At 42.0% G+C, this 16,017-nt stretch overlaps 1 protein-coding gene across 2 annotated transcripts in view; it reads left to right on the top strand.

Moving 5' to 3' along the window:
• Nucleotides 1-16,017, top strand: part of SRD5A1 (steroid 5 alpha-reductase 1) — a 39,864-nt gene that overhangs the window by 9,955 nt on the left and 13,892 nt on the right. For both annotated transcript variants that reach the window (XM_079144351.1, XM_079144352.1), the window contains exon 2: nt 14,752-14,918. In XM_079144351.1, coding sequence (XP_079000477.1) covers nt 14,752-14,918 — 167 coding nt within the window. The remainder of the gene's footprint in view (nt 1-14,751; nt 14,919-16,017) is intronic.

The following is a 16,017-nucleotide window of genomic DNA, read 5'->3' as shown; positions in this document are numbered from 1 at the left end:
GGCTCCTGCTCCATCTAAGAGGGGATAAAAGTGATTGGGACATTTCAGGTTCACAGAGTGGAGATTCTGCTGCTGAGCAGTATTCACAGCTCAGCCAAATAACAGGGAATCTAATACAAAACCTAGCTTCACCTGAACCTCAAAAATACTTCAACACATAGAACTAGAAAAAGAAAAAAAAAACCCAAACCAACAACAAGGGCTCATGTAGGAACAACCAGAGGGGAACCTCAGATCCCACTCCTAGACATCTCTTTGTACATTAGAAACCGAGAAGTTCCAAAAGAAAGCAGCTAACCACACATAAAAGGACACATGTGAAAAAAGAGTATGGGGAGTCCATCTCACATGATGTGCAAGTCCAAGACCTCTGAAAACTTGAGGAAACAGGCAAACAAATCTCCCCCCAAAATTCACGATCCCCCAATAAAGGATCCCACAGATATGAAAGTGGATGAAATTCCAGGAAAACTATAAAAAGCTGATTATTAAAATGTTCAATAAACTAGAAGAAGAGCTGAAGAATGAATTAAGAGAGCAAATACAGAAGATAAGTCCATTTCAATAAAGAAATTGAGACAATGAAAAGAAACCAAGCAGAATTCCTGGAAATAAAAGACACAATGAATCAAATTTAAATTTTACTTGGAAGCATCACCAATAGATTAGATTGTGTAGAAAATAGAACTTCAGGCCTTGAGCAGAACTTCAGGTCTTGAAGATGGGGTATATGATCTTGAATATACAGTATGTAATAAAGGAAAAAAATAAAAGACCATGATCAGAATATTCAACACCTCTGGGACAGCACCAGGAAAACAAACCTGAGAGTCATTGAGATTTAAAAAAAAAAAAAAAAAAAAAAATGTAGATATAGGCTTAAAGGCATTAAGAACATTTTCAATGAGATAGTGACAAAAAACTTTCCTAAATTAGAAATGGGCTAGGGCCCGCATATAGGACCTGCAGATAGACAAGATCATAATAGAACCTTTCAAAGACATCATAACCAAAATGCCTACTATAGAAAATAAGGAAAGAATATTAAATCTGCAAGAGAAAATCATCAGGTCACATTTAGAGGCAAACCAATAAGACTTACCACTGAATTCTTATCTCAAATTCTAAAATCAAGGAGGGCCTAGAATGACATATTCCAAACTCTAAAATAAAACAATTGCTAGTGAAGATTGCTACGTCCAGAAAAGGTGTCTTTCAAATTTAATGGAAAAATAAAAACTTTCCATGACAAGGATAAACTAAAAGAATTTGTGACCACTAAGCCATACTTACAAAGTATACTCAAAGATATACAGCAAACAGAGGAATCAAACACCAAAGGTACCAAATAGATGAAGATCACTAGAAGAGCAATTAACCAATGAAAATAAAGACAGACTTAAATATAGTAAACAACCAAAACAACAAAAAGGCAGGAAACAACAAACACATGATCATGGTAATACTGAATGAAATGGTCTCAACTGCTTGATTAAAAGGCATAGATTAGCAGAATGTATTAAGATCCAACTGTACGCTATTTACAGGAGATTCATCTCATAGGCACATACCCACAGACAAAAAGTAAAAGGAAGGAAAAAAATATTCAATTCAAATGGAGTCAGAAAACAAGCAGGAATAGCTGCTATTCTCATCTCTGACAAAACAGATTTCAAGCAAAAATTAATCCAAAGAGACCAGGCCAGTAAAGGGAACAATCCAACATGAAGATTTAACAACAATAAATATATATGCCCCTAATATCAGTGTATCTCATTACGTTTAGAAAATGCTTCTTGACATTTAATCCCATATAAACTCCAATATGATAATTCAGGGTGATGTCAGCATACCCTTATCACCAATAGATAGGTCATCCAAAAAAAAAAAAAAAAAAAAAAAAAAAAAACAATAAAGCTATTGGCTAGATTGATTCCCAAGTAAAATACTAACGAGGTGAAAGACCTCTATAATGAGAAAAACAGAATACTAAAGAAAGAAATTAAAGAAAACCTTAGAAGATGGAAAGATCTCCCGTGTTCTTGAATAGGCAGAATTAATATTGTCAAAATGGCCATACTACCAAAAGTGATATACAAATTTAATGCAATTCCAATGAAAAGCCCAATGATGTTCTCACAGAAATAGAGCAAGCAATCATGAAATTTATTTGGAAGAATAAAAGGTCCAGAATAGCTAAAGTAATCCTTAGCAGGAAGAGTAAAGCAGGTGGTATCACAATACTAGACCTTCAACTATACTACAAAGCAATAGTAACAAAAACAGCATGGTATTGGGACCAAAACAGACAGGTAGACCAATGGTACAGAATAGAGAACAAAGAGACAAACCCACGTGAATACTGTTATCTCATACTAGACAAAGGCACCAAAAATGTATAATGGAGAAAAGATAGCCTCTTCAACAATTGGTGCTGGGGAAACTGGAAATCCATATGCAGCAAAATGAAACTAAATCCCTGTCTCTCACCCTGCACAAAACTCAGCTCAAAATGGATCAAGGACCTCGGAATTAGACCAGAGACCCTGTACCTAATAGAAGAAAAAGAAGGTCCAAATCTTCAACAGTCAGCTTAGGACCAGACTTCCTTAATATGACTTCCAAAGTACAATAAATAAAAGCAGGAATCAATAATTGGGATAGAGTCAAACTAACAAACTCCTTCTCAGCAAAGGAAATAATCAACAATGTGAAGAGAGAGCCTACAAAGTGGGAGAAAATCTTTGCCACACACACTTCAGATAGAGCACTCATCTCCAGAATTTATAAGGAACTCAAAAAACACCAAAAATACAAAAAATAAATGGGCTAAGGAACTGAGCAGACACTTCACAGATCTACAAGCAATCAACAGATATTTGAAAATATATTCAACATCTCTAGTAATAAGAGAAATGCAGATCAAAACTACCCTAATATTTCATCTCACTCCATTAGAATGGCTATTATCAAGAATATAAGCAACAATAGGTGTTGGCAAGAATGTGGGGAAAAAGGTACACTCATACATTGCTGGTGGGGTTGTAAATTGGTGGAGCCACTCTGGAAAGTAGTATGGAGATTCCTTAGAAAACTTGGAATGGACCCACCATTTGACCCAGCTATCCCACTCCTTGGCCTATACCCAAAGGACTTAAAGTCAGCATACTACAGAGACACAGCCACATCAATGTTCATAGCTGCTCAATTCACAATAGTTAGATTGTGGAACCAACCTAGGTATCCTTCAATAGGTGAATGGATAAAGAAACTGTGAGATACACACACACACACACACACACACACACACACACACACAATGGAATATTACTCAGCCATAAAGAAGAAGAATATTATGGCATTTGCAGATAAATGAATGGAATTGGAGAATATCATGCTAAGTGAAATAAGCCAATCCCAAAAAACCAAAGGCCAAATGTTTTCCCTGTTAAGTGGATAATGACATATAATGGGGGTGGAGTTGGGGGGAGAAAGAAGAATGGAGGAACTTTAGATTATGTAGAGGGAACTGGGAAATCTTCTCTCTGAACCTTGCACCCAGAAATTCCCAAGACAGGTATCACCTCTGACTCTGGGCAGTTCAAGACCCGTAATTCATTCACCACTCCCAACAGGCACTCAGTGCTATAAGTTTTCCTTTTAGAACTGCTTTCATACTTTCAGACACTCTGTTCAAAGGGCAATTCTGTGCCTGTCACAGAATTTATCAGTTCATGACCTAAGGTTCAAACACCAGCTGTGGGGGGTTGGAGAGGTAGAGAATTATGGGTTCAAACTGATTACTGTAATTGACCTGTTCATACCTTTGACCTCAGTTCTGTTTGTTTTAAAATAACCTCACAATAAATCCCTTTGATGCTAAAACCTAAATGAGAAAACTGCTGAGTTTGCTCATACTTAGTCTTCCTCCATCAGAGGTTGGCTGAACCACCGGGCCCCAGCTTTTTCTCTACTATTTGTTTGTCTTTTCTCAGTCACTTCACTGAGTGAATGACCATGCAGGACACGGCAAATGTCTACATTTAAAAAAATAATACCAAGTAAGTAAAGTAAGTTTATGCTCCACCTCAAGGACATACAAAAGGAAGAACAAACTAATTCCAAAATCAGTAGAAGATAGAAAATAATTAAGATCATAGCTAAAATTAATGAAAATGAGAATGAAAAATATACATGGGATCAGTGCAACTAAGAATTGGTTCTTTGAAAACATAAATAAGATTGATAAACCCTTAGCCGAACTAACCAAAAGAAAGAGGGACAAGATCCAAATAAACAAAATTAGAGAGTAAAAGGAAAAAGGAAATATCACCACAGATACCTCTGAAATCCAGAAGACCTTTAGAAGTTCTTTTGAAAATTTATACTCCAATAAACTGGAAAATCTAGAAGATATTGACAAATTTATTATAGACACATATGACCTTCCCAGATTGAACCAGGAAGATACAGAAAACCTAAACAGACCAATATCAAGTGATGAAACTGAAACAGCAGTGAAGCGCACTCCAACAAAGAAAAACCCAGGACAAGACAGGTTCTCAGCTGAGTTTTACCAGACCTTTAAAGGACTAACACCAGTCTTTCTCAAATTATTCCAAATTGAAAATTTGAGGAAGTAAATTGAAGGGAACAGAACACTCACAAATACATTATGTGAAGACAATATAACCCCAGTACCAAAACCAGACAAAGACACATCAAGGGAAGAAAACTACAGACATAACCCTGATGAACACACATGCAAAAATTCCTAATAAAATATTAGCAAAACAATCCAGAAACACGTCAGGAAGAAAATATACCTGATCAAGTGGGTTTCCTCCCAGGGCTGCAAACTTGGTTTGACATATGCAAATCAGTAACTGTAATCCACCATTTAAATACAATTAAGGTCTAGAGTCACGTGGTCATCTCAATCCAAGCAGAACAGCCCTTTGATAGTCCAGCAGCCACTCATGTTACAAATACTGGAGAAACTAGGGATAAGAGAGACTTTCCTCAACGTTATAGAGGCAATACCTGACAGACTGAGTGTAGGAAAAACTGAAAGTATTTTCTCTAAAATCAAGAACAAGACAATGATGTCCATTCTCACCACATCTATTCAATATCATTTTAGAAACTCTATCCCAAGCAATCAGGCTACAGAAAGAAATTAAATGGATACAAATAGGAAATGAAGAAGTCAAACCATCTGTTTGCTGATGACATGATCCTATGGTCCTGTATCTAGAACAACAAAAAATCAATACAAAACTCCGCCAGAAGACTTCTAAAGTTGATAAATGAATTCAGCAAAGCAGAAGGATATGAGATCAACACTCATAAATCTGTAGTTTTCTTATACTCCAACAGGATTCTGCTGGGAAAGAAATCAGAAAAATCATCCCTTTCAAAATGACCTCAAAAAATAAGATAAAATAAAATAAAATACATGGAAATTAATCTACCCAAGGAAGTGAAAGATCTCTACAACTAACATTATAGAACACCAAAGAAAGGAATTAAAGATCTTAGACCATGAAAAGACCTCCCATGTGCTTGAATAGGCAAGATTTAAATTGCCAAAATGGCTGTACTAGCAAAAGCAATATACAGATTCAAGGCATCCCCATCATAATACCAAGGACATTCTTAACAAAAGTAGGAAAATACAAAATACACTCTCTAAATTCATTTGGAAGAATAATAGACCTAGAATAGCCAAAGCAATTCTGAGCAAGAGGAGCGATGCTGGAGGCCTCACCACACCTGATCTCAAATTGTACTACCGGCTATAGTTACAAAGCCAGCATCTTACAGGCCTGAAAACAGATATGAAGACCAGTGCAGCAGAGTAGAAGACACAGAGAAAAACCCCCACACAGCCATCTGATGCTTGACAAAGGTACAAAAATATATGTTGGAGAAAAGATAGCCTTTTTACACATGGTGCTGGGGAAGCTGGATATCCATATGTAGAAAAATAAAACTAGACCCCTGTCTCTCACCCTGCACAAAACTCAGATCAAAATGGATCAAAGATTTGAGAATTAGATCAGAAACCGCAACTACTAGAAGAAAGCACAGGGCCAACACTCCAGCATAGACCAGCAGACACCGACTTCCTCCGTCATAGAGAGGCAGGCACCCACTTCCTCAACAAGACCCCTGAAACCCAGGAAATGAAACCAAGAATCAATATGTGGGATGCCATCAAATTCAAGGCTTCTGCACAACAAAGAAAACAAGAAAATGAAGAGAGACTGTACAATGGGAGGAAAACTTTGGCAGCCACTCCTCTGACAAGGGATCAATATCCAAAATGTACAAACAACTCAAAAAGTTTAACATCAAAAAAGTAAATAAATAACCCAACCAACAAATGGGCAAAAGAACTAAAAAGACATTTCTCAAAAAAGAAACACAAAGATCCAATGTTAATATTCATTAATTAATATAATGGCAAATTAATTAATAATTATATGTATATACACACACACACCACTTTTTTTATCAATTCATCTGTTAAAGGGCGCCTAGGTTGGTTCCATACAGCTGTTGTGAATTGAGCTGCTATAAACATCTATATGGCAGGTGTGCGGATAGGAAGGATAGTAGAATGAATCAGACATTATTACCCTGTTTACATATTAATTATATGACTGGTGGGATTCTACATCATCTATCACCAGAAGAATGAGAAATTGTACTCCATTATGTATGCTGTATCAAAGTGCATTCTACTATCATGTATAGCTAATTAAAACAAATAAAAAAATCTTAAATGAATGAATGAGTGAAAGGAAAACCTATAGAGGAGAGGAAAGAGAACCCGGGAAGGAGGAGGGAGAGAAGCAGGGGAATGGGCCTGAAATGGCTAAATCAAATTGCAGCCATGCGTGTGTGACTCTGCCAAAGTGAACCCACTGCTACGTTGAACTGTAGTGCTCAAATAAATAAATAAATAAAAATGATTAAATCTGCCCTGGCCTGAATTAGTGCCCAATCATGAGATATCTGATATTTCCCAAGCTCGAGCTTGCAATGTTTCAAGTAGGGCTTGAAGCTGCCTTTTATTTCAAGAGTCAAAGCATTTGGTAAATGAAAGCCTTGTTTGTCATTGCAGGAGATCTGGGGCATTATTCCAGTTTGTGGGGGAAATACTTCAAGAGATGGTTCCTGAGTTCACGCTGTGACTTCAGCAGGCATGGAACTTGCCTCCCAGATTACAAACCCCCCAAAATCTCACGTTAAGTTTTCAAAGAGCAAACTTATGTGGGGTGCTTGGAGCCTTCCCGCGCCTTCCCCTCTGGAGCAGAGGAGCACAGGCGTCGCCCACCAGTGGGTCCCAGTGGTGGGAACAGTTCAAGACTGTAGGAGGTGCTCAGAGCTCCCCATCCTGCAGGACCCCTGTGGCCCTCACGGAGCACAACGTGAACATGTAGCTCTGGTGATGTGCCTTTTGCTGATCCGCTTTTCTTCCTGGGCATTTGTAGGATATTTTTATTTTCCTGAGATTTGGAAACTTTTCCTCAGAGGCACTGAGCCCTTGTTTGTTGGTTTTACCTGATTGTGTCTGAGCCTTGTCAATCAACGGTGGCAGATCTTCATCCTAGGACATATAACTTCCCTAGCTCACTGATCTAGTCTGTTCTAACTCACTAGACACTAGGACCTCATTTAGGTGCCCGTATTGCATGCGAATGAACTGCAGTTGAGATACATGCTACTTGTGCAAAACTTTTAAAGTGCAGAGGAATCCAAGGAAGAAAATCAACCATAATCCCATGATTTAGAGAAAAAGAAATGTAACTTTTTCCCATCTCTTTTATTGTTCTTAATGAGTTTTATCATCTTTTTTAAGCAGTAATGGTACACACACAGAAATACACTCAAATCATGTAACCTACTTTTGACACTCAGTAAGTGTATTTCTGACCATAGAAATATTTAACAAAAACGGCTTCTGGTGCCCTCCCTCCGTGACAGGGTTCTTCCCCCTCTCTCCTCCCTTGTCCTTGTAACAGAGTAGATGTGCCTCCCAGCTCTGCCCCTGCCTAGCATGTAATCCCCGCTGGCACACGACTGGTGTTTTAGTCAACTGTTCCACTCCTGTGACCAAAAGCCCTGATGAACAATTTTAGGAGGAGAAGTTCACGTTAGGGCTCATGGCTTCCGAGGTCTCCGTTCACAGTGCGCTCCATTCCTTAGGTTTCAAGGTGAGGCAGAGCAGCAGAAGTGCGTGGCAAGGAAAGCAGGGCAGGAAGCAAAGAACTCCACTCAATAAAGACAAAATAAAAACCACAGAGGACGGTCCCCAGGGACCCTCCTCTGCCACACCCTATCTACTTCCAGGTACCACCTGTTAATCCCCTTTAGGTTAAGATTCTTGTTACCCAATCATTTCACCTCTGAACTTTCTTGCATTGTTTCACACATGAGCTTTTGGGGGACACCAATATTTAAATCATAGCATTCCGCTGGCCTCAAAAAGCTTTTTCCCATCTTACAATGCAAAATATATTTAGCCCATTTCCAAGAGTCCCAGTAATCTTAATAGTTTTAGCATTGTCCGAAAGTTGAAGTCCAAAGTCTCCTCTGAGACTCAAGGCATAATCTCGGCCTGAGCCCCTATAAAGATCAAGAGCAAGTTATATATGTCCAATATATAAAGACAGAGTAAACATTCCCATTCCACAAGGGAGGGATGGGGGCACAGAAAGAAGAGATGGGACCACAGCAAGACTGAACCTGAGCTGGGCAAACACGTCCTGGAGCTCCACGTCCAGCATCTGGAGCACATGGCACGTTGGGTTACCAGAATTTTAACCTAAAGGGGATCAACTGAGTGGTAGCTGGAAGTAGATAGGGTGTGGCTGGAGGAGGTGGGTCCCTGGCATCTCTCCAAAGTGCTTGTGCAGCTCTGCCCCTGTGGCTTTGCTGGTTGCAGCCCACATGGCCTCTCTCTTGGCTTGTTTCTGCTCAGTTCCTTCAGCTTTCCTTGGCAAGCCTTCACAGCTCTGGCATTTATTAATCTCAGGGGTCTCCACTGCAGTGTTGGCTTCCTCCACACATCTGCACACATCACCCTCTCAGGGGCTGCCCACAGGGACTCCAACCCTGCAGCACCTTGCCTGGCCTCCCAGGCCTTCCTTTGACATCTTGATGGAAGCCTCCACAACCCCCTAACTCCAGCTGGTTCCCAGAACCAGCACCACTACCATTGACCACCACCACGATGCCAGGATTGATGCCAGGGTCTACCACCACCTCTAGCAGTAGCCAGCCTCTTGAGACGGTGGCTGCCACCATGCCTGGGTGGCTGAGCATGGTGGCCACCCTTTGCCAGCAGGGTGTCCCATTGATCTCTTCTCAAAAGGCTTTTTACTTTTATACCCTTGAGCCAGAGATGCCAATTTGTGAGATGCCCTGGAGCCATCTTTCCTATTGTCTCTGGGCAAAGTCTTTAGTATTTTTTTAGTGGCTGTAATGTCTTTAACAACCACACATTCCTTAGCCTCAATTTTACCCCATTTTCCGGCAGAACTCCCAAGTTTTTCAAATCTTTCTGCTTTGCTTTCCTCTACTGATTAACACAATAAACTTGGCCAAAAGTCACCACTCCCTGAATACTATGCTGCCTAGAAATTTCTTCGGCCCTAAATTCAGCCTCAGAAAGTCTCAGGACGCAGGCAACATGTAGACAACTTCTTAGCCAGAATGTAACATGAATGGCCTCTCGTCCAATTTCCAGTAGAGTTCTCTTGCTCTGAAATTTTACTAACCTGTTGAAATTCTGGTCGTCTGAACTTCCCTAAGAATTGCCCATTAATTTCCACTTACAACAATCTAAAGCTTTTCCAGCTTCCATCTCTAAATGTCTCAAAATTCCTCCCACAAATTCAAATAAGCTCCAAAAACTTCTAAGCCACATGGTCAAGTTAGTCACAGCAATGACCCAACTTCTCAGTACCAATTTGTGTTTTAATTAGCTTTTTTACTGCTATAACCAAAAGGCCTGACAAGAACAATTAGAGGAGGAAAGGTTTATTTGGGGGCTCACAGTTTCAGAGGTCTTAATCCATAGACAGCTGACCCCATTCTTCGGGACCCAAGGTGAGGCAGAACATCATAGCGGAAGAGTGTGGTAGAGGAAAATAGCTCAAGACATGGCACCAGGAAGCAGAGAGAGCTCTGCTCAACACACCCCCAGGTTCCCATCTCCTCCAGCCATACCCTACCTGTCTACAGTTACCACCCAGTTAATCCCTAGGGGGATCAGTGTGCTGATCAGGTTACGATTCTCATAACCCAGCAACTGGAGTGATGCCTCTGGGCCTGTGTCCTGGTCTGTAAAATAGTGATGATAGTAACGGCTTTGATGTGTGAAAAACAGCATTTAGTGTAAGATTCGGAGCCACTAGAAAAAACTTACCAGGGACTGTCGGAAGCACTTCTGTGTTGGGTCTACACTGTTAAACTTAGCCTGCGAGGAGACGGATCACAGGTTTGCCTGGCCACTAAAGCATCAAAGAACTTCTGACTTCTTAAAGTGCTTGGCTCAGCACCCAAGTTGGTCACCCTGTGGACACAAAGGTTTACAGATTCCATGGAGAATAAAAGCAAGGCCATGAAATTTGAGCCTTGTTTCTTTATGTGGGAAGGAGAGAAAATAGAAATGTAACAGAGAAAAGTGTCACATTTTAATAATTTTTTTATCTGTTCTAATTAGTTGTACATGACATTAGAATGCGTTTATGCATTTTGATAGATCATACATAAGTGGAATGTAATCTCTCCTTTTTCTATTATACATGTTATAAGATCACATGGGTCATGCAGTCAGTCATACATGTACATGAGGTAATAATGTTTCTTTCACTCTATTACCTTTCCCTTCCCCTCCCTTCATTCCCCTCTACCTAATCTAAAGTAATTCTACTCTTCTCTGCCCACCCCCCTTATAGTGAATTAGCATCCACATATCAGAGAAAACATTTGGCCTTTGGTTTTTAGGGTTTGGCTTATTTCACTTAGCATTATGTTCTCTAACTCCATCCATTTACCAGCAAATGCCAGAATTTCATTTTTCTTTAAAGCTGAGTAATATCCATCTGATATATATAATCACATTTTCTTTATCCATTCATCTGTTGAAGGACCTCTAGGTTGGTTCCATTGTTTAGTTATTGTGAATAGAGCCGCTATAAACATTGATGTGGCTGTGTTACTATAGTATGTTGATTTTAAGTTCTTCGGGTATAAACTGAGGGGTTGGGTAACTGGGTCAAATGGTGGTTCCATTCCAAGTTTTCTGAGGACTCTCCATACTGCTTTCCGTAATGGTTGCACCATTTTGCATTCCCACCAGCAATATGTGAGTGTGCCTTTTCCCCCACATCCTCACCAACATTTATTGTTGCCGGGATTCTTAATAATTGCCATTCTGATTGGAGTGAGGTGAAATCTTAGACCAAATAGTGTCACATTTAATCTTATACTTAAATCTGATTACTTGGAAAATAGAGTTCTTTTGTAACAGCCTGGGAACTGAATTTTCTATATCTTTGGCTCACTATCAGAGCAGAAAATAGGTTTATAACATTGCCTGAATAAAGTACTTGTTAGTCCAGAGTCTCCCTTAAAGACGGTTTCCATCCTAAGGGATTTTAAACTTCTTGGTTAATCCTTCTTCTCCCAAAGAGCGATAGCAGTCATTTCCCACAGTTCCATGGGGAAGGATGACTGAGCATGAAGACATTTTTAGTGATTGAATTTAAAATGCATCTTAGTGTCCAGCATGCACAAGGAAGGTCCTGGGTTCAATGCCCATAACTGCAATAAAAATGTGTGCATGCACTTTCTGTGTGTGTCACATAGATGTGTGTGTGTGTGTGTGTAATACATCCGTGCAGTTGGCAGGCCTCGTGAGAAGGACGGTAAGTGGGAGGAGTGTGGAGACGGAGAGAGAGGTCTGGACCTCACCGGTACCGGGTGCAGCCCACGTTTGCCGCCTGTTCAGATCTCAGCCTGGACCTGGAGCCCTGCTAGAACAAAGTGACCAATAGTTTGTGGTCCATGGCTCTCCTCTCCCGGAGGGAAGGGTTGCAGCACACAGAACCTTTCCTGATCCCTTTGCACTTCATTCATCGATAATTTAGAGTCTGTGGCATCCAGCCCAGAAGTCTTTGTTAGACGGTTTTTAGGATCTGTACTGTATGTTTCAAACTTGCAGTTCCTTTGTTCCCCTTTTCTGCTTGGTCTTCCTGTTACCTGGTATTGGATTAGAATGGCCTTTGTCCCATCAACACCTCATCTTACAATTCAGGACCTCACCTCCTCTTGGCAAGTTCCACGCCTGGGTCAGCCCGTTCGCAGTTTGAAAGTAGTCAAAAGCATTCTGTCTGCCCTGAGTGTGTAGTGAGTTTTTTCTTGTCATTGTTTCTCAAACATTACAATATGGCAGTGATTTGTATGGTTGAGTGTTCTAAAGAATTTAAAAATGGCTTGAAGAACACAGGAGGGTGGACACAGGTTAGATGCAGATACTGTGCCATTTTAAATAAGGGAATTAGATATCCGGATTTTGTTATGCAGGGAGGGTTGTGCTGGAACCGTCCCCCATGGGTACTCGGAGACCCCTGTACCTTGTTTGAACAGGAATTTTTAAGCCAAAGCCAAGGTCCATATCGCCCACAATTCTTATTGCCTCCTCTTTTCTGTATTTCTACAAACAGAATTCTAACAATTTCTCAGCATGATTCTGCTGTTTTCCTACTGTGAAATTTCTTGAGACAATGATTCCTGGGAAAGTTTTCTCTCAACTTTCTCATACCAATGTCACTTTTCCCCCTGACCATATGGGGAAACCCTAAGCTGACTCCAGAAGTGTGGTGCTGGCTCTCAGAGAGAAACCCACTGTGTCTTCTGCACTGGATTCTTTCTCCTGTGTCTGACACGTGGCCTCTGCCCTGGCTGGGAAGCAGCACTGGAGCACAAGACACTATCTCTTCCTGCTTTGGGGGAGCCTATGCTGGTCCAGGAAATGCACGGCCACCCTGCTGAGGGCAAATCCTAGCTATTCCCCAGGAATAGAGCCCCCGTTGTCAAGTGCAGCTACTACACCCACTCTGACCTCCTGTGCATCACATTCCCAAGATGCCAGTTGGAACGGTGGGACTCCCTGCTGTTTGTCAGGTGCTAGCCAGTGCTGCAACTTCCAGGCAAATAACTGCCTCACCCACAATTTGCAGTCCAGATGGACCCCAAATTCACAGCGAGTGCTTACTCTGAACCTGCAGGAAGTTGTCTTTGGAGATCGACCAGCAGAAGATGACAACCTGGATAGAGGGCCACTCTTGATTCATGTGCATGTTGTCCCAAGGGACTGGGTCATTCAGCCAGCCTCACGTTACTGTTCTCATGCTATTGCTATAACTGCAAGTAATTTAGGATTAATTATGACTTCATCTTGGAGCAGAGGGCTAGAATGGAAACAATGTGATTTTAGATTTTTTCCTATTCCATTAATAACCGATTTACAAAACATAAAATTCACTCATTAAGTCTTCCAGTTTGAGGAATTTTGGAATTTTTGTTCAGTTGTGTAGTCACCACCAAAGTCAAAATGTGCAACCGCTGTAGCCCTCTGAACCCTGTCCTCACATCTCTCTGTGCCCGGTCCCTCCCCTGCCCATAGCTTTGTCTTTTCTAGATTTTCTAAGTCTAGCCGGTTTCACAGTTGAGGCTTAGTGTGGTGATGTTCCCCTAAGTTTCCCTCAGAGCTCTTGGCAGCAAATTCCCTTCACTAATTTTGCCTTTTCTAGGATTTTGTAAGTCTAAATTCATTTTCTCCCCTTGACACCACACAATCCGAGAGTATTCCTCTTGGGTCGGTTTTGTTCCTCTTTGTCTTTCAGGGATCTCAACAGCTGCATCAGGCTGACAGAGGTATTGGCCTAAAGTTCTTCTTTACAGTCCCTTGCTGTCTACTCCTCAGGCCCGTGAGATTTGTAGTGATGTGCCTCTTTGAATGTATTACAGGTTGACATTTAAGAGAAAATGCAAACACAAAATACATTGTGCGTCCTCTTTTCTTCATGGGTTTCGAATTCCTGATCCTTTTGTTCCCCCCCTTAACCCTTTAGTAGGATGCTCCCAGACCAGCGTGCTACAACAGGAGAACCCTAACTTTCTTCGGATCAGCCAGATTGGCACTGGAACTCAGCCTCTCACGAGCCATGACCTGGAACAGGTCACGTTGCACTGAGTCTTCCTTCTGCTTACACGTGGTGACACCTCTTCCTGCCAGGCAGGGGGGAAGCCTTACCAGTGCTTAGCGCTCGGCAGGGGGGAGCCCTGGGAGCAGGGGTGGATGATGTGGCAGTGTGCCCCAGATCCGTTGCCCAGACTAGAACCATGCATGGTTTTAGGATAGTGGAAAACTGCAGAGCCTCCTGAGGCCTCCAGTTCTCTCCACTCCTACGCGTCTGTTTCACACGCTGCATGCTAGGGTCTTGAGCTTGTGCCCCATGGCGAACATCACCGAAGCACAGCCAGTTCCTTCAGTGGACCTTTCAGGTACCATGGTGTACTCCAGGCCTCTAGTGTGGAATGTATCCATGCGTGTGGACCAAGGGTGACGGGCAGCCAGAAGGCAAGATAAAAACCTAAGGTATTTAAACAGAATTGCAGAATGTCTTTTTCAGTTCTTTCTCAATTTGTTTCTGTTTCTTGTTTCCTAAGCACCTTGATTTTCCCATACCTGATCCGAGGAGGAAAACCCACGCTGCTGTATTCGTGGGCGCTGGCGTTTGCTTTCTGTGCCTATAACGGCTATTTGCAAAGCAGATACTTGAGCCAATATGCAGTGTATGTGGACAACTGGGTCACCCAGCCCCGTTTTCTAATAGGTGAGCATCCAGGAGATTGGCCCCCCCTCCGTTTCAATCAGTGAAACCCCAAAGGAGAGGGCAGCAGGGGTCCAAAGCAGCCAGTGGGCAAATCAGGCTGCCCCAGAGCCACTCGGGGGCTGGGAGAGGACATGCATATGGGACACCTGCACCCACAGGCACTGAGACACAGGTGCTGTGCAGAGCGAGTAGCAACTACTCCACAGGGAGTAGCAAGCTCAGGTTGTGAGCGACAGACCAGGACGGGGGACCTTGGGCTGGCCTCAGGCTGGCCTCGGACTCGCTGGCTGTGTGACCTCAGGCAGCCCTGACCTCCCACTGTTCCTACTGTCACATGAGCAGTGGGTCTGGGTCACCTTCCAACAATGCAGGTAGACGTTTATGATTACACTAGCTTAAAGAAATCTTTAGGTTGTGAAGTTTTTGAATTTTTAAAAATTTATGCCCATTAATATGAATTAGTATGCATTTTCAGTTGCTTATTTTAGCCTTATAAATCCTGAGCAAAAGTGAAAATAAAGCATTAGTATTCAAAAATATTTGCAGGAGACTGGGAAATGCTTAACCACAGGGGTATTGCAGGGAAGGAAAGCTCCTCCAGCGCTCACGCGCACGCATGTCCCGTGGCGTTCAGAAGTGGTGATAGGCCACTGCCGCTCAGCCCACGATGCTGCCACAAGCCGTCACTCAGCCCAGCGGATTTTCAGATGTGGCGCTTGACCGGCCTGCGTTTTGGTTTTCTCTGTGTGTGAGTGTATCATAATAGGAAAACCAACACATGGCTCTTTGTTGCCAACAAAGCACCGAACATTTCTCAGTCATATTCTTTCACAGAATTAAAATCTATCCAAGGGCAGTGTCCTCCTTGCACTGAGAGTTGCACAAGGAGAAGCCCGTATCCTCCTTCCTCAGGTGAAGGTCAGACGAGAAGCTGCGGGATCCTCTACCACCCGGGGATAGGGGCCTCTGGGAGAGGCCGGACCTCGCCACATGAGTCGGATGGCTCTGCGAATTTCCCATCCCTCTGCTTCTGATTCCCTTATTTTCTTCTGTCCCAACGGTCAGAAGAAGAGGAAGAACAGGCTTTTGAGATCTGTGG

This window comes from Sciurus vulgaris, assembly GCF_902686455.1.
Source record: "Sciurus vulgaris genome assembly, chromosome: 6".
NCBI classification, from domain to species: domain Eukaryota; kingdom Metazoa; phylum Chordata; class Mammalia; order Rodentia; family Sciuridae; genus Sciurus; species Sciurus vulgaris.
This window is presented reverse-complemented; position numbering and strand designations above follow the sequence as displayed.